The 18,898-nt window shown below is 38.1% G+C and overlaps 1 protein-coding gene across 2 annotated transcripts; it reads left to right on the plus strand.

The window, feature by feature from the left end:
* The first annotated feature begins 3,198 nt into the window (after nucleotides 1-3,198).
* LOC107082497 (tudor domain-containing protein 3-like) lies at nucleotides 3,199-15,820 on the plus strand. 2 transcript variants are annotated; one of them, XM_015371209.1, is made up of 12 exons: nucleotides 3,199-3,326; nucleotides 5,851-6,011; nucleotides 8,003-8,144; nucleotides 8,282-8,353; nucleotides 10,732-10,881; nucleotides 11,243-11,395; nucleotides 11,898-12,075; nucleotides 13,579-13,704; nucleotides 13,852-14,777; nucleotides 14,862-14,987; nucleotides 15,154-15,296; nucleotides 15,615-15,820. In XM_015371209.1, exons 2-11 carry the CDS (start codon nucleotides 5,938-5,940, stop codon nucleotides 15,271-15,273), a joined length of 2,067 nt encoding a protein of 688 aa, XP_015226695.1. In that variant the 5' UTR covers nucleotides 3,199-3,326; nucleotides 5,851-5,937; the 3' UTR covers nucleotides 15,274-15,296; nucleotides 15,615-15,820. The 2 variants fall into 2 exon arrangements, with proteins under 2 accessions (XP_015226695.1, XP_015226696.1); XM_015371210.1 differs by having other exon boundaries at nucleotides 15,157-15,296.
* The last annotated feature ends 3,078 nt before the right edge of the window (nucleotides 15,821-18,898 follow it).

The raw sequence follows: 18,898 nt of genomic DNA on the forward strand, positions 1-18,898 counted from the left end.
ATTCACAACACCTGACCCGTCAACCAGGAATCAGAATCAGAAATACTTTAATAATCCCAGGGAGAAATTACTTTAGTTACATTACTCCATCTGTAATAGAGTGACTATAGGACCAGGTTGATAGAACACTATTTCATACAATATATATTTAGGGGGTCCCCACTCCATCTCACCATAAGTTTGGGGGTCCTTGGCCAGGAAAACGTTGAAGACCCCTGCTCTAATGCATACCTGTCAGGTTTTGGATTTGGAAAAAAAAAGGGGGGGGATTTTACGACATCTGCTGCGATTTATCGAACTATCCCAGTCGAGCTCCATTATCCATTATATTTTAAGACTTGCACAAGAAATCTAAAATAAACGCTTTCAACCATTTGCAAACTACAGTAAGATGATCAGATATTGACATTCGGTGCTATTTGACCAACCTGCTGCCTTTTCCTGTATATTGCTCTTCTCTCCTTCTCCATCCTCGCACCTGATTGGGGCTGCAACTAACAATTATTTTAAAAATCGATTAATCTTTCAATTTTTTTTCGATTAGTCGATTTATAATCGAAGAACCAAAGGATGCTTAAAGAAGATGTTATGAAAATAAACCAGGTGAAACTACAGCTTTTCCACTCGACTTCTGGATAGAGACTATTGACAGACAAAAACCATTTGTTTTATCTTAAATGCAAATGTTTAAAAATATTTTTTTACAATTTTTATATAACTCCTTCTCTAAAGTGAGCTCTGTTAGATATAGCGGCCTCAATACATTCTGGTCAGTATCAGAATGATGGCATACATTAATAAATGCAGTTTGGAAATAAACTATTTCAGACAGTTACACTAATCACAGCCATACCGCATACAAAAAAAAATGAATCTTGAAAATTGTATGGTTTCCAAACTAAAGCAGCAAAACAACATCTAAAAACATGACAGCATTATTCATATTATAATTTTTATGGAAGTTATGAAAAAGGCTTGTTGTACCTAAAATAATATCTTTAACTGTCAGTGCTTGAAAAATAAAAACAACAAATAAAATAAGAACCTGGACTGAAAGAATTATATGAATTATGCTATCTCTGCATCAGAAAATCATGAATTCAACTGCATGTCTAAAATACTGTTATTTTACATGTCAAGTGAGTTCAAAGCTCATAATATAGATTATTTAACTAAAGTCTTCAATGTGAATCCAATAAAGAAATTGTTTCCTTCTTGACCTTTTTATTTAAAAAAGGGGCATTTCAGACCAGCTTTCAAATATTACGAGGAAAGTAATGCTGAGCTTACTCTGAGAGAATAAATATATCATGCCACTCTCTTAATTTAACAATTGGACTATTAGAAAAATGTAGTCAATAACTTTTGTTTTTTTGGTTTGTTTTTATTTACACCTGCAGCTTTTGGTCCCGTTTGGGTCAGTATTGAAGCACAATCGGACTATAATGCACGTCAAACTAGAAGAAGCTGTTCTCAGCTCCAGTCCAACTCTGGTGTCCTACTATAATTATATATATATATATTACGGACATAAATTAACTTGTTGGTCGTCGGTGTTTGGGCCAGATGAGAATTTCATGGTGCATGTTAAAGAGCATTAATCTGCACCTTCTCCTGAATAAATATTGCTATTAATCGTCTCCTGTGTCAGTATGTTATTTTTAAGGTACGTTTATTTGTATAGCACAATTAACTATAAGTACAATTTATCTTGCTTTACATGAATTAAACAATAGAATAGAAGTTGGTGAAGCTTCTCAGTCATCCAGGTCATAGTAATTCCAAAAAAGTTAAAAAATAATCCACTGTTTTCCAACTTTGAAGATGTTTCGCTTCCCATCCAGAAAACTTTCTCAATTTAAAATGTCTGGAGTAGCGTTGAGTTCTGGGCTTATAAAATTCCCCGAACAAAAGCCTTTTTATGGCTTAGAAAACATGCAAATTGAACTGAAAAACAGGTCCACCCCTTAGTAATGGGGAGTCGTTAGCGTCATTGTTGGCCTGGCTGACCAGGCGAGATGTTTTAGTCGCCTGCCTGGCGATGAGGATTGAGATGATAGCAGGAAGGAATCAACTCTATGGCTGCTTTGTAGGTTTTTGAGAGCTGAAACCTGAGTCCACTCCCTCTGTTTAAGTTTGGTTTGTCTCTCTCAATGTAAACGGCTTCCTTCACACCCCTTTCAAACCACCCCGGAATAGAAGAAAAATAAAAGCGAGTGAAGATAAAAACATATATTACCTCAGTTTTGTTTGGGGAAAAAAATTGTGATCTGTTATAAGCATGGCCAATGCTCAGATGGGTTCATACTCACCTGCAGCAGCACTTTGTTTCTAAACACTATCATTTGCCAGTAGTTTCTATATGCAAACCATATAGGAAAAAAAGGAAGAGCTCCTCATAACCGGTGTACCTCAGACTCCATTATGAAAGTTTAATCCATTTATCTCTGCTACTTTTTTGGTGGCAGAGCTTCCCGATTTAAACCGGTTGTAATGGAGACATGATGCTCTCCAAGAACTGTGGTGTTTGGTCCCAAGTGACAAAAAAAAATTTGCAAGTGCAACCATAGTAACTAAAAAAAATTTAACTTTTCTTTTTTCATTCTTTGATTTTTTCAAAGGTAAGCAGGCTGATTTAAACTCAGGTTTTACTTTTTTCTTCCATCACCTCTTACCGCTTCATGAAATGAGCAAAGGGCCTGACTACTGGTTAGTCAGAGAGACAAAAAGTTTTATGTCTAAAAAGTTATTCAAAAAAAAAAACTAAACATTTTTTTTAATTAATGGAGGTTTAGGCATTAATGCTCACAGCCCTATTATAAATGTAATCTTAACCCAAGTGTTGAACTGAAGTTATGGGTTTTGGACCATATAGAAAACTACAAAATATGATCTGTTATTCATTTAATTTTTATTTTTTAGGTATTTTGTGTTTAGTTACAGAGATCATTCATTAGAGATTAAAATCTAATACGATTGGTGAAATATTTAATCAATAATCAGTAATAAATCAGTGTTAGGATTTTAATTAGTAACAAATAACTTTAAATAAAACTTGCCCACATTCATGCTGTGGTTTTATGCTGTGCAACTAAATGAATGTAATCAGTATTACTGTTTATAGGTGTCCATCGAAGGTAGAATTGCAATACATTTGAATATTTAGTGTCTCATTAAGTATTTTTCCTGTTACTAGTTATTTCTGACTGCTGTGATATTTTTTTATTTCTCTTTTTTATATTGTTCTATATCCTTTGCAGAGTGATCTCAGGCCTATTGGGAAAAAGGTTCTTCCATCCGATATAAATAGTGGAAGAACTGAGAAGGTGAGTGTTATCCATGAGTGGTTGTAAACATATTCCCGCTATAATTTCTTTTTTTGTTTTACCTTTTCTGTTAAAGTTAAGTGTCTCAGACCATCAAATGTTAATGAGAGATATTACCAGAGGATATAAAAAATGCATTTTAAGTGGATGAAGAACATCCACCCTGTGTGGGAAAACCACGGTCCTTGTTAAATCACAAATGTACTTACCAGGTCTGTAGAATAATTTATCATTTGAGGAGAACCTGTTTGATAACACAAGGTAGGGAAAAATGTCTCACCGAGATTTCTTTGATCTTTCCCTGATCAAAAGAAATAAAAGAACAGAGTAGAAGCATTCATTGGCATCCCTCGTTGGTCGTCTCTAAAGTGATTTCTGAGACTCACTGAGGCACCAGCTAAGGATTGTCAAAACACGTGTTCCCATCCTTGTTTTATTAATACACATTAAGAAGTAAGGTATTAGTAGATGTTGGTCGAGACGGATAAATTTAAATCAAATTCCAAAACTTTGCAAAAAAGTTACTTTTTGCTTTCTTGAGTGTTGACTGTTCCAAAAAAAAGAGTATATGCATTATAGATAGAAACACATTTGTTAAATGAATTCAGTGAACATGCCTGCATTAGAATGACACTACTCTTGTGATGTCACCAAAAGTCACGTAACATCGCTAATACCAGCTGACATGAGAAAGTAAGCACAACTGATCTAATTTTAACACAATAATTTAAAACCTCACTCCATTACAGATCTATGGTCTGAGCTGGTTTGCTACCTTTACTTCCTGTTTATTACAACCGAGTGTAACATCAACATACAACCACATTATGCTTTGCATCATCTGGTCTATTCGCTCCTACTCAGATGGAAAAACATCTAATTATTATATTATAATTGTTGATATTCAAAAGGTTATAAGAATTGGATGGAAATGGTTCTAAAGCTTTTAATCACAATTTCTGAACACATGGAACAGTACTAAACCTTCCTGGAAGTGGATTTAGTTATATATTTTTTCCAGTAGAACAATGAGCATTTAATCTAGGAGTGAACACCTGGAGAAAGGGTCAAAAACCCAAAATATTGTGTGGTTTTATTTGTTTAAATCCAGGCCGGTGTTCATTATTTAATAAGTAGAAGAGAAAAAAAAAAGAAACTGGCAAAAATTACTGCTGACCAAAAATAACTCCAAGGTTCAATGTCCAAAATATATTTGGTGAAACTAGACTTTTAGGAAAATATGTTGTGTACCAATAAAAAAAGAAAAACGTAGAGCTGTTTAGAAGCTGTAAAATAACAGCAGTATTTAAAAAAAAAAAAATGCAAAAAAAATTGCATCATGCAATGTTTGTTCCAGAAAGTCGTTCTGAGTAAGAATAACCGGTCATTAAAGCATGCTTAGGTTATGCAGCAGGACAAAGAATGAAACTAAACCATCAAGCTCACCTTCAAAGAATAAAAATTAATAAATAACACTGTGGTCAAGTCAATGGCCAGATTTAAATCTCATTGAGATTGTCTGCAGTAACCATAGGTCGAACAATGATGCTCAAAAACCTTCCAGTGAAGCTGATGTAATACAATACTGGGAAAAGACATAAAAAAAAAAAATAGTGAGCCGAAATAACTCCACAGTTTGGGACGACTCAAACTATCTCTACCTTCAGATTGCAATTTGTTTTTCTACACACAGCCTGGTGATTTGGGGCAGATTTTTCTCCTTAGTTTCTTTTCATTTATTTTACCACAAATTATGCACAATTATGTATTCACTGTTTCTTAAATGATAAAAAAAAAGATTTATGCTTTATCTTTATACAGATATCATAAGTTTGAATTAAGTAGTTGTGGAGTTATGTGTTATATAGTTGGAGATGGAAAATAGGTAATGTAAAAAATGATAAACGATATGCTTTTAAAAAAATGTTTAAGGTAACAGTCTATATTCAACTTTTGTTTGACCTGAAACATTTAAGTCTAGCAAGTGAAACTTGTAGGAATTCAGCACTCTGACGTCCTCTTTACTGCAAAATGATGATGCACTAAAAACACTTATGGTTTCTAGAAGCACAACTGTTTTCTGTTGTCCATATTGCAATTCTCAAAACCTCCACTAGATGGTGCTCACAGACCAGCGTTTAAAAATTTCTATTTTTTTTTATCTTTTATCATTTTTTTTGGCTGTGATGCTGCTTTCGAGTTATTGTGAAATAATGTTCCAGCCACTAAAACAAACGTCCTGTTGTGAGCTTAGCTCTCCTCCTGTCTAAAAACCAAAATGCTGACTAAATCCAAATGTTCTCTGTGAAGCAGTTAGGGGAATAAACAAACCTGTGCTGTCATTGGCTTACAGAGGCGGAAATATTTACCCATGTCAATTTAGTTTTTTTATTATTGATTCTGAGAGTATCCTTCACTGCAATTAGTGGATATTATTCTTGCACCTGCTGCCAGTTTACCCCTCAAGCTAATTTAGCTTTCCTTTTTTTTTATTGTTTTTTTATTTTATTTCCTAAATGGACAGTTTGAGGGTCCATGTGTCCTCCAGCTGCAGAAGGTGAGAAACGTCTCGGCTCCCAAAGACCATGAGGAGTCCCAAGGTGCTCCGAGAATGCTGCGCCTCCAAATGACAGATGGGCACACCACCTGTGTTGGACTGGAGCTGAAACATCTGTCCAAAATCAGGTAGGCTTCTTTGTTTTCATAAGCAGATGCAGTTTAGCTTAATTGTTTGGGAAGTTTATACTGATTCATATTCCCCTCAGGAGAGTTTTCAAACTATTTTTTAATCTTGTTTTTACATTTTCTTTCTTTCTCTCTCTTTCTCTGTTACTCTTTGTAACTGAATCTCAGAGGCTGTGGATAAAATGTTGCACCTTAGTGCACCTTTGTGCAAAAAAATCGACACGAAAGGCTGCTTGAAAATACACCAAGTAATTGTAAATTTACGGAAGCAAGTTGGGAACACAAAGATCCTATGTAAGATCCTATGGGTTACAAACGAGTCAAATGCTGTGCATTTTGTTAAACAAATAGATTTTTTTTATTTCATCTCTCCAGAAGGGCATTGGTGATTGTTGTGGGGAATGCAGGGGATATGAAGCCAAGCGCTTCTACATTTATTGAGGCTGCCAAGTCATTAATCAGTATTGATCTTAAATTAACGAACATGTACAGGTATTCTCTGTTGTGAGTCCTTTGGCCTTTGCAACCAATTCTTTGGGAAAAATACAAGTGGATCAGAGGAGGAAAAGACAAGAAACTTTTCTATATTTTATTGGCTGCAAGTAACAAGGCCTTCACCTGGGAATGGCCCAAAGCAGAATCACCAATAATAGAAGACTGGATAGACATTGTGCAAGAGATCCACAGAATGGAAAAGCTGTCCTACTCATTTAGTGTAGAGAGGCAGTTCCTTCAGGACAGTGTTAAACCAGTAAGGTTGGATTTTTTCTGTTGACCCTTTTTGCTTTATGTTAATATTAATGCTCTGATTAAAATAAATCATTAAAAATCCACCCTTTGCCTTAGTTGTATTATTCAGTTTTTAACCAAAGTTCAAACTTGAAAAGCATAACAATTGTACGAATTTCTTTTGTTGTGCGGAAGAGTTCTTAAGAAAATACACAAAGTGGTAAAAAAAAAAATGAAAAATAGATATAAAAAAAAGGAAAAGGATTTTGATTTAGCAAAAATGTGTGTAGATTGATCTCCACATGTTTAGCCACTTCCTCTTATATTTAGCCCATGTGTAAGGTTTCTCTTCTCACTCTCCTTTCGCCTCCTTGTCAACACTTTCAACCCTCACCACATACGTCAATTTCTCCTTTATCTGCAACTCCATGCGGCGCCACCTGATTTAACAACTCGCAGCCTTAATTACATCTCCATCCAAGCAACGGTGGCCTTGGTGATTGCTGCCATGGTGACTAGCCAGTCTGTACAGGTGGAGTGGCCAGAATGTAGTCCGTGACTTCCTGATGGGAAGAGAGGAGAGAACAGAACAAATCCCCTCTTTATGAGCCCCACACACACACACACACACACACGGACAGCTGACAGCGGCGCTTAATGTTTCTGATGAAAGTGTCCGCTTTAGTGCGAAGGAGCCCTTAAGTGGATGGAAAAGAATGATGAGATGGATTACAGGACTGTTCACTGTGTGAGGCAGTGATATGAAGGCAGCACAATTAAACATTAAATGGCAACTATACAGGTTGAATAGTGTGTTTTTGATTGAATCGGGGATACACTGCTTCTTATTTCTACATTACCATGACATGAGAGCACCATCTATCCCAGAGGTTTGGAGTGAGATCCCTAATTGTTCCTTTGGCTTCCAGCATCAGTAGCTGGAAATCCCACTAAGTCCCTGTGCTTTCCTAATGAGAGAGGCAGAGGCCTTATCAGGCCTGATGAGATAGAGGCGCTTTTAATTTACCATGAGGATGGGTGAGCAGCTGGGATTATTAATAGTCTCTCTTAGCTTTACCACCCATCTGCTGGCACTGCTCCATGTCATTTAGAGAGTGATAAGGCAATAGGGTGTTAGAGCTGCTAGATACAGTTCAAATGTGCTAAACCCTTGAAATCTGAGCTGTGGGCTGAAAATAATCATTCATGGCTGTTTATTTATTTGATTTGTTTATAACAAATGTCTTCTCTATGCCTTTCAGCCTGAATACACCCCCTGGGACGAAGGTGAAGCTTGTTGGTACAATTCAAGTTAAAAACGGTATTTTGCTGCTCGACGACTCAAACATTCACGTCCTTGGGGGAGAGGTGGATCACATGGTGGAGAAATGGGAGCTACAAAGGGTGAGGGTCAATCTGAGTTTGAATTATTACACTTTTAGTTGTTTAAAAACAATACAAAAGCTACCTCTGTTTGCCTCTATAGTTCTGCCCGGTTTATTGCTTGTCTTTTGGTTCTCTGTTTATCCTTCAACCTGCAGAGTTTGGCCAAACACAGCAGGAGTAACATTGGAGCAGAAGGTGGACCTCCACCCTTCGTGCCATTTGGTCAGGTGAGAGGAAGAGCAAATTACAAGACTGCATTTTTAGACAAATCATACTTTGCACAGGAGGTTTAATGCTGATGTCAAAAACTAAATAGCTGGATATAGAATATAGATCTGTTTAGAATAACCATGCTTAGAAAAATAAAACTAAAAGATCTGATGATAACTAAAAATGTAAAGAGATAAGAGTTAGTTTCTCTGATAAAGTGTGTTTTCTGAACAAACATGCTGACATCATTGATTCTTTGGCTCCTGGCTGTTGTTCTGCTGTCAGGAATCTGGGGTTTGTATTTGACAGCTCCTTGACACAAGAGAAGCAGATAAATGCAGGTTTTTCTGTCTGCTTAGAACTATTGGCAAAGTAAACTTATTCCTTAGACAGTTTAGTCTTTTTACTTCCTGCCTGTACTTCCCTGAGGGTCTTTATGTTGATCTATATCAGGGGTGTCCAGCTCCATTCATTAATGGACGCTCTCCTGCATGTTTTGAATGCTTCCTTTTTTCAGAAAAACTTATATCTGTTGATGGCTGATTAAGAGCATTTTTCTGCTGAAAAACCGAGGTGTTAAAGTACAAAAACATCTAGATCTGGCAGGACACCAGAGATTTGAGTCCCTTAGTCCCTTAACTGGAACTAAGTTTTTTTTTTTTTTTTTTACACATTAATTTATTCACGTTCTGTCTGTTTTTGGACTGGTTTGGATTTTTTATTGAATATGAGAGGAGAACAATCATACAGCACTAAGGGAATTTCCTGAAAGCCACACAACCGGATTCTGAAATGAACCTTTTGACTCACCTGCCAAGTGGAGCGGAACACAAAATTATTCACTAAGGCATTATGTTAAATGCACACAAAGTTGCAGTAAAGTAGTTTTATTAAGGTTGTAAAGTTCAAAATACTTTTATCTGATAGAATGACCATAAAAAGAAAAAAACTTTATGGAGTCTATCAGTAAAAGCTTAGCCTTTCTTCCAGTGGCAGCGGCAGTGCAAAACTGTATCTTCATCTTTGTGTTGTTATAGCATCAGTGTGCTATCAGTTGCTGTTCCATGGGTTGTTTAGATTCAGCCTGAGAGATGGACATCCAGTGAATGTGGCATTAACTGTCTAGACTGACAGCCAGCGATAAATTAATCGTGTTTGTTCTCTTTTGCATATTTGGTGCACACAGAGCAGCTCATTAGCTTAGCATCCTTATAAAGAAGCCTTTCTCTTTCAAAACACAGGCTACCTGATAGCGGCATTTTTCAATAAACTTTCTCTTCCCCCTGAGGGTTGTAGATCCTTGCTCCTCCTGCTCCTCATCGTCACATTGCCTTTAAGAAGGCTCGGTTGCTCCAACTATATACTGCTACAGTTTGCCTAGCGGCGCAGTTGTTAAATGATGGGCTCTCTGTATGCGTGTCCGTCCATTGACATGTGAGGAACAGCAGCAGAGGAAGAAAGAGACAGAGGGGAGGCTTACCAAAATAAAAGATCAAAAGACGTGACTGAAGTGCAGCTGTGGTCCAAACATTTACTCGCCTTGTGGCGAATGGAGCTGTGGCACTAACTCACCAAATGAAAAAAAACTAGACACTAGTTAGGGTTCATTTCAGACTCTGCACCCAACTGTTAAAAGACCGGCCATTATCTCTTAACCGTCCAATAATCTGTTCTAAAGCAAAGCATGAGGCCCCCATGGAGAGTATTATAATTTTCTGTTTTATTGTTTTATCCATTGTCTCTCCTGTCTTTAAAGCACTTTAGTAACTATTTTGTTCTTAAATGCTTCTGCTCTACGAATTAGCTTGATGTTGACAAACCCATGTCTAACCTTTCTGCTGTGACTGATGAACTTTTAGGATCTTTTAAAACAGTTGTTTCTCTTTGAATCATTAAAATCCTGGGCTGATTTTTCAGAAATCTGCTCGGGTGTAGAAGAACTAGCCTAAGTATAAATAATGTAGCCTTAGCCTCATCTCTAGCCTTGAAGTGCTGCTTGAATTCATTCAGGTTTTAGCTGAAATGTAGAAATTTTAAAATATTAAAGTGCACTGGTTCTTTATTGAGGACCTTTGCAATACATAAGAAGATCTGATCATTTTCATTTTAAAATTACATTTTCATTGATAAGATACAGTTTCAAAGCAACGTAGTAGAAATTCCTTCTTTTTCTGTGCACTTCCACCAGAATAGGTATCACTAATCTGATTGTATGGGTCCTATTTTAGAGTGAAACATTTATTTAGTTTATTTAGTTTTTTTCCCAGTACTTTATGCTCCAAAGATGGCTTTAGGGTTTTAACTTGCAAATGGAACCCCCTGTGTTTATTTAAGGGTACATTACATTCTATTTGTTCTTTAATATGTGTATCATGTGTTCTTATCCTCGTCACAGAGGTGTGGAAGAAAGGATGATATCGACAGCAGAGAACTCGACCAGAGAAAAACCCTGCAGACTCAGAATGTGATCAAAACCGCAGATGAGAATGATGAGTTTGAAAAGCAGCGGACGGCAGCTATAGCTGAAGTTTCCAAGGCCAAAGAGGTAATTACAGCTGTAACCAGGGCTCATTGGCGTCTTTTTGAAAAGGCATGTTGTTATTCTCTCACTTAACTGATAATGAACACTTTTCTGCCTTTCTCCATTGTTTTTCATATTCTAACAAATCACACTGTGTAACATATTGATTGCAGTTTTTCCATAGGCTGTTAAATTTGCTCCGCGTGTAAATTACATGAAGCTTATTGACATTTAGGTTAACCTGAATTATTTCTGCAACTCTTTGAATTCAAAAGCATAATTGCAATATTAGCTACAAACCTGAATGTTTTCTTGGTTTTCTCCAACCCTGCTGCTCCTTTGTCTTTATTGTTTTTTTGTTTTTAATTCTTGTTCCACTCCTCAGGGCCCTCGCACATTTGGTGGTGGAGGAAATGCAGGGAGTAATTTATCCACTGCAGCATCCTTCTCTCGAAGCAGAGACTCTTACCAGCAGAGGAGGAGAGAAGAAAAGGCAGAAAGAACCGAAAGCCGAGCAGATGGAAACTATAGAGAGCTGGTGAGAAGATGATTATAATTCCAGCTAATGCTGAGATGTTCTTTAAGAAACAATCCTTTTAACATATATTGATCATTTTGAGGAGCTTTTTTTTCCTTGGAAACCTGGTTTGTGTTTCATTTTGGATCTTTGATCTTGATTGAGTTTCTATTTTATTGTTCCAGAGGCTCGGTAAGACATTGATTAGGATATTGAAAAAATGCAAATGAAGCCGAGTTAAATGAACTCGCATGGCGGTCAATTTATCTTGGTTTGTTTCATGTTCTAGCTGCTTGTAGTTACACAACTTTGGCTTTAATAGAACTTAGAGCAGAGAAAGGGATGATTAGGATTTGCCCCAAAACATGTTTAAAGATGGTTTAAAACTTAAAACCTCAACTAAACACAAGTTTAGGCTTTTTACTGACATATCTCAAAGTTTTTACAAATTCTTTCTATTTGCTTTCTTTATGCTGTATATACAGTATAGATTTATTCTGCCTCTCGTCTCTCTGGTGTTTAGGTGGATGAACGTGCTCTGAGAGACATCATGGAGATGGGCTTTAACAGGGAGGCTGCCCGACAAGCTCTGATGGATAATAATAACAACCTTGAAGTAGCACTAAACAGCCTTCTGACCGGATCTTCCGGTGGCAGACCTGGCTCAGCGGTCCCTGAACCTAACAGGACACAACCCAGAGGTTCATAAAATACACACACACTCACACATACCAGCACACGCAGATAATTTTCCGTGCCCTGCAGTGTATTTTGGATCTCCAAACTTGGCAGGGGTTAGGAAAAGGTTGGGTAGCAACGTGGCCGTCCCTGAAATGCACTGAAAATCACCAGCAGCCTAATTAGCAGTCCCAAGGGCTGCGCTGCGGCTTTTAGTTCGTTTATCAAGAACAGCATGCACTCTGTAAGACGGGCTTTCTGCCCCCAGCGCACGATAAGGTTTCAGTTAGATGTTGTTTTACTTCAGTTATGCTGTACAAGTTTTTTCCTAACAGAAAATCATACTTTAGCAACTTGAAACTCACTTAATCCTATTGAGTTCTTTATTTTTTGTACATAAATCACACTTGGTCCTGAGGGCCTCTCCCTCTTAGCTAAAGTACAACGCCTGTTTAAGATGGGCTAAGATTTATAATGAACACAAAACACAACATATTAACATTCTTTGATAAATAAATACATTGCTGATGCTTTTCAAATGTCCTACATAGAGAAATGAGCATGAACCGAAACACAGAATGCATTAAAACATGAGCTTCAGATTAACAGTGCAGACATCTAATCGCCTCATTTGTTTTCCTTTTTGCAGTTTTATAAGGAAATATTTTGGTGATGAAGATGAGGAGATAATTCAGATAATGAACTTCTTTATATTGATGCATCTCATTAAATACTAATATAATTCATTCTGGGTGATGTATTTAAAGGATATCAGGTAATTTTGTTAATTGTGGTTTACAGTTATAGAAAGACCAAAGTTGAGTTTGCTAACCAAGGTTATTGATAATAGGATCGATAAATCAGATGTCCATTTTATTCTGTTTGATTAGAAATGAAATGAGCATCTCAATAAAGCCTGTAAGCAGAGGGAAGCATGATGTGATATAGGATTTCCCTGAAAATGGGTGAGCTGACTTGGCTTTGAACCTGGATCAGGAGGCATGACTCCACAAATCTCCGACTGTAGAAGCTGTACTTCTGTCCCTCTTCCATGTTTCCCAGACTTCATGCCAGGGGTGTCAAAACTCAAGTGCGCGAGGGCAGATCTCCTGAAACTTTTCAACATGTCCCTGGTCCAACACGACTGAATCAAATGGCTGAATCCCTTCCTCCAGTTCTCTGCAGTCATGCTAATTACCTAATAATTTGATTCAGGTGTTAAAGACGAGACTACTTGGAATCGTTTTAGTCCACTTCCACAACGGCTCCAGTCCAACCCATAAATGTGCTTTACTTGACCCTAAAGGCTGTGGTTTTTCCCTCCACTCAACTTTCCATCAACCTGCTTGGATACGACACTTTAGCTAGCTTTTTTTTTTTTTTTTTTTTAGCAATGAAGGTTTTAGCCTTATGCTTCATTCCCATTTTCTTTTTAGTGATGGGGTTTAGATGACATTTATTAACATTAATAGAACAAAAATAACAGTTTGAAATGCTGTATCATCTCGTTTTGGGGTTCTCTGCAGGCAGAGGGAGAGGCAGAGGCAGGTCGAGAAATGAAGATGAGGAGGTTGGAGCAGGGGGGAGACCGTCTGGACCAAGCACTCTGTTTGATTTCCTGGAGTCCAAGATGGGGGCTTTCTCCATTGATGGTGGGTGATCGAATTTTTCATTTAACACCAAGAAGTTGAACTTCTGTGTAAATTATTGCAACTCTGGAGTAGAAGAAGTTTGTCAGTTTTCTTAGATTTTTTTGTTATTTTGCTTTAGTGTCTAATGACTGGGATTTGTTTTCTCAGAGCCAAAGTCTCAGGCACCACAGAGGCAGCATGAGAGCAAAAGTCATTTCTCCAACTCAAATTATTACGCCAAAGAAACATCCCAGACCAAGTTCTCACACAGTGACTACAGACAGCAGAGGAATGACAGACCACCTCGCTTTCACAGGGACACAGATTTCCCCAAACCGGGCCAGGAGCCGGCCTCAAACTCTGCTCCAGCCCATCAGTGGAAGGGCCAGGAGAAATGGCCACGAAACACATCAGAGCGAGCGCAGAACGACAGGAGAGAAATCAGAGAAGAACAGAATGTTCCCTCTGCCATTATGGCTCCTCTCACACATTTAAAAGAATCTCAGCAGCAGACTGACTTTAGTGGAGCTTACCACCAGCAGTCGCGAAATGGGAACAGTGGTAATATGTCCGGACCGCCTCACAGGAGAGGGGTGAAAGAAAATGTACCCGCCTCTAAACAGAGCAATTCAGCAGGCGGAGAAATAGATGGAAGAGGAAATTATAAACGCTCAGACAGAAACGAAGAGGCCAACAACAACAGGAGAAAAGGGAGAAGCGAGCGGCCAAACTCGGACTATTTTGACAGACAAAGAGACGGTGGACCGTTGAACTTCAACCCAAGAGGAGGAAGCTCTGGAGCTTCACAGGAAGTTGGAATAACAGAATCCTCCCGAACTCTTACTGGGGATCCTTCCCACTTCCAAAACGGGGACGTGGAGCATAAACGGACTGGGCCCATCAAGCCAATAGCCTCCTTTCCTCAAAACAGGGAGCACCAACCCAAGAAGAACGCTCCTAATAACCAGGGATCTAAAAGGAGACAGGGGCAAGGCCGAGGTCAGGGATCCAGAGGAACAGAAAAAGGTTACGTCTCTGAACATATGTGGAAACCTGGAGACGCCTGCCTGGCTCTGTACTGGGAGGACAACAAGGTATACTTTACCTCTCCTGATTATGCTCATAGATCATCGTTGGTCCTATTTCTATTAAAACATCCCCCCCTTTTTTTCTAAAAGTATTATCATGCCAGGATAGACGCTGTGCATCCGTCCGGCTCTACGGCTGTAGTCGTGTTTAGCGATTATGGAAACTGTGAAGAAGTCCTCCTGCATAACATCAGACCTGTTCCCGAAGACATGATGGTAACCGGTATACTATAATCACTTTATTATAGATATCAGCATTCTAGGACTCTGGTTAAAATATCAAACTGTATTCCTGTGACGTCCGGAAAGCTGATGAAATATTTATGCAGCCAATTCTGATTACAAACAGATGCACGTTGAAATTAAGTGAAATCTGTATCAGCAGGAGGAAGATGACGGTTACTATGACAGTTCACTGGAGTTTCGCCGTGGGGGTGATGGACAGCCGAGACGCTCGAGGCCTACGCAGCAGTACTACCAGCCGCCCAGGGCGCGTGATTGATGTTTCTGTGTTTACACTGACAGGTAAATTAATGACAAATTGTGTTTTCGCTCATAATTACGCTCCAGTGTTATTTTGTACTTTGACAGTTTTATTCAATTCTATTTCTTTTTGTTGCACTACAGAAATAGTTTTTCCTTTTTTCAATTCCTACAATAATAAGAATAGAGGAAAGTCTGCTGTTTTTTTTAATGTATAAATCTTGTTACCACCGCTGTTTTATCCTCTGCTGGCGATCAATGTCTCCAACTATTTCATGAAAAGATGCCCAAAAAATGCAGTAGTGGTTGTTTTTCTTTTTTCTTTTTAATGTAATAATTGACTTTCTCTTCCTTCTTCAGTGTTCTCGTCCCTAATGGCTCAACTTTCTGCAAGAATCTAGAGTGCTTCCTGAACTTTTAAGCATCAACACCCGAAGGACTAACTTTTCAAAGGGCTTGCACATGATGCAAAAATACAAAAAAAAAATCACATAAGCTCCAATTTCTTTTGTCAAAGACATATCTACTGTATATGTTTTAAATATTTGTTAAATGGATGCATCCAAATAAACAAATTAATAGTAACTGCAGGTTTGTCGTGTGTTTTGTGTAATAATGTATCCTCCTGTTCCACTCGGGTTATGAATAAAATGAAAGCATCAAGGTATCATTATGGGTGCTTTGGCTTTCATCTGATAGAAAATGTGTCGGGGAAATAACCCAGCAATATGTATTTTGGAGAAGCCTTCTCAGGCGGTAAAAACAATTGCTTGTCATACAAATAGAAAGTTTGTATATTTTAAACATTATTCTTGAACAAATTGGACTTGTCTTCAGACGGCACCAGAGCTTTTACACCCTGCGCTGCCTGCTTCTGTCCTCTAGTTTAGCTGTTACAATTCTCATCTTGTAGATAATCATGAGCTCTAAAAGTCCATAGCAAGCAGACCCGGGCTCATCTGTTGTGTTCTTTGAAGCAAATCCGCAGGGTAAGACAATCTCTTCCTCCACTGTAATAGAGACTGTTACACTGCAGAGATATCATTTTGCACATTACAAAAGAGACTTTACTGAGCTCTTCAGGCCCTGCGCACACTCTGCTGGCTGTTTATAGGCGTGTGCTGTGCAAGAGATGCGGTTTTACACATGAAGGAAATGAACTCCACCTGGGCTCCAGTTTCTTTCTTACTAGCAGCAGGAGACAAACGAACAATACAGCTGGGTTCAGCAGAGAGGTCACAGTGTTATTCCGTATCAGGAGCCCAGAAGGGTTTGCTTTATTTTCCGATTGAGGCGCCAAGCGAGCATGCATGAATAATTAACCGCGGGTAATATGGAAACCTATCCGCAAGGGAGGAATTGAAAGTGTTTGAGGGGACTAACCTCACGCTGGCAGGAAAATAATAAGGGATTGGTTTTCAATCAGATAAATGGTGATGCGTTGGTAGAACAGCTAAGCAACCTTCTTACTGGATTTAGTCATAAATCCTGCAGGCTCTTAAGTAACTTGGTGGATTCAATAAATATCAGTTGCCCTTTATATATATAGATGCATCTGGTATTAAAGAGGGATTTTCTTCACCCTTTTATTACCAAAAAGTACAGTCCCTTGCAAAACCTTTCATGCATTTTTTTCATAATCGAGTTATAGCAAAACTAAAGCTACAAAGAAACCTAAACTGACACTTTTCATTAAAAAACAAGGTAAGGGGAGACCAACACTGCACATCTACCTGAAAGCTAGATTATTTTGTTAAAACATCGCAATGAGAGCGTTGTGCTGTGGGAAAGCTCTTCACGAGGCACAGGGGGGGTTCCTTAGAGATAATGGAGAGATGAATGCAGCTAAAACTGATAGCTAACCTTTAAGATATCCCAGATTACATTAGATACACTATTAGGACAGAGGTTCTTCCAGCATAATGAAAACTAAACATACGGCCAAAGCTACAATTGAAGGGTTTCAGTCAGAACTCGAAAACTCAGCCATTCAAGTAACGGACTGAACCTGAAAATGTTTTACAAATGAAAGGTGACTTTCAAAACAAGACAAGTCCAACTGTGCTGAAGTTTCTATCCATATTCATCTGTTTTTGCTATTTTTCACAAATCCATTACTGTAAAAATGTCCACAGCTGTTATTGATTTTTTTATTCTCCAGATACAGAGTATTTATTTTGTAGAAACCCTGTTCAGTGCAATACTCTGTTTTATTTTTCTGTTATTTTAATACACTATAAGGTGCACATTGAGTGACCACTTCCACTATAACCCCAATGTGGGACAGTAAAGGAATTTCTATTCTAAATTTGTGCAGATATTTGAAAATAGATTTTTACATAGATTTTTAAAGCCAATATGTATAAATTTAAGCTATTTTGCAAAGAATTGACTACATTTTATTTTTTTGAGGTTTCCCCCGCAGCTCTTAAAACAGTAAAACGTAGCTCTGATCAGATCCCCTTTGCTGTGAAACCAAATCTTATTACTTTCAAAAACACACATAAGCAACATGTTTCAAACGTGCAATTTGATATCTAAGCTTCTGCATATTAATGAGGCTGTTTGTAACAGTTAGGAAGCAACTCAGTGTCAAGACATGTTGATATGTGACATTTGTGGGAGAGCAGTATGTAGAGTCACGCTGCCTCTTTCATTCTCTTAAAATGTTCACTATTGAAAGTTAACAAGATCAATTTCTACGTTTATGTAACAACAAATTGAATGATATCTTGGTGCTTTAATCAGAACAACTAGAGCTCAGAAAACTTTTCATTTCAGTTCTATTTTTGCCTTTAATGGTTGGATATGATCTCAAATACACGACCCACAACAAAAAAGTCTTATAATCCCATTTTACATGACAGGATTTACTGTCAGAATGAAACACATTGGGGCAGAACATCGCTTTTCAATGTTGTGCCTTGGCAGATTTTAGCATAGATTGATTGCATTTACATTTATATTGGATCATGACTTCTTAATTGTTAGCAGCACTATCCCCACAGAGCAGAAAAGTTCAGCGTGCAGATTTTGGAAGCAAGTTCTTCTAATAGTCCAAAGGGAATTGGAAGCATAAACGGGTCTTTCTTTGACTTTGCTTTGCTCCAATTACAATGTGTCAGGTATTTGATAGGCTTCAGAAAGATACTAAAAAACCTAACAGAACAGAAATGATTTTTATTTGTCTAGGTCTTCCAGAGTTGACCTTATATGGTGACGTTAAAGTCCTTCCATTCGTTATTTCTCGGGCCTCTTTCACACTGCAACGTGATAGCCAACAGTAAGAGGAGGAATGCTTTTCTCTTGTTAGGAAGGAACAGCCTTCCTTCCCACATTAACATCCTTTCTGCTCCGGCGCTCCGTTTCCCACCTGCCTGCCTCCCCTCATTCTCCCCCATTCCCAGCTGTTGGCCATTGTCTCTCTGCTTCCCTGACCCCTCACCCTCCATCTCTCCACCACGCTACCTTTGTAACACTGACATCTGAACCCTGTCATCCTGCTAAATGCGTTCTTTTTTACGTAATTTCTACATCGGCCCCATCAAACAAATGTATTCTTTGTAGATGAGGAAAAAAAGATTAAAGCTGAGACTGTGAAAGGAGTTTCTCATGGAGAAAATTTTCTTGCAAAGCACCGAGTG

Source organism: Cyprinodon variegatus, unplaced genomic scaffold (genome assembly GCF_000732505.1).
Source record: "Cyprinodon variegatus isolate N-32 unplaced genomic scaffold, C_variegatus-1.0 Scaffold55, whole genome shotgun sequence".
Taxonomy (NCBI): domain Eukaryota; kingdom Metazoa; phylum Chordata; class Actinopteri; order Cyprinodontiformes; family Cyprinodontidae; genus Cyprinodon; species Cyprinodon variegatus.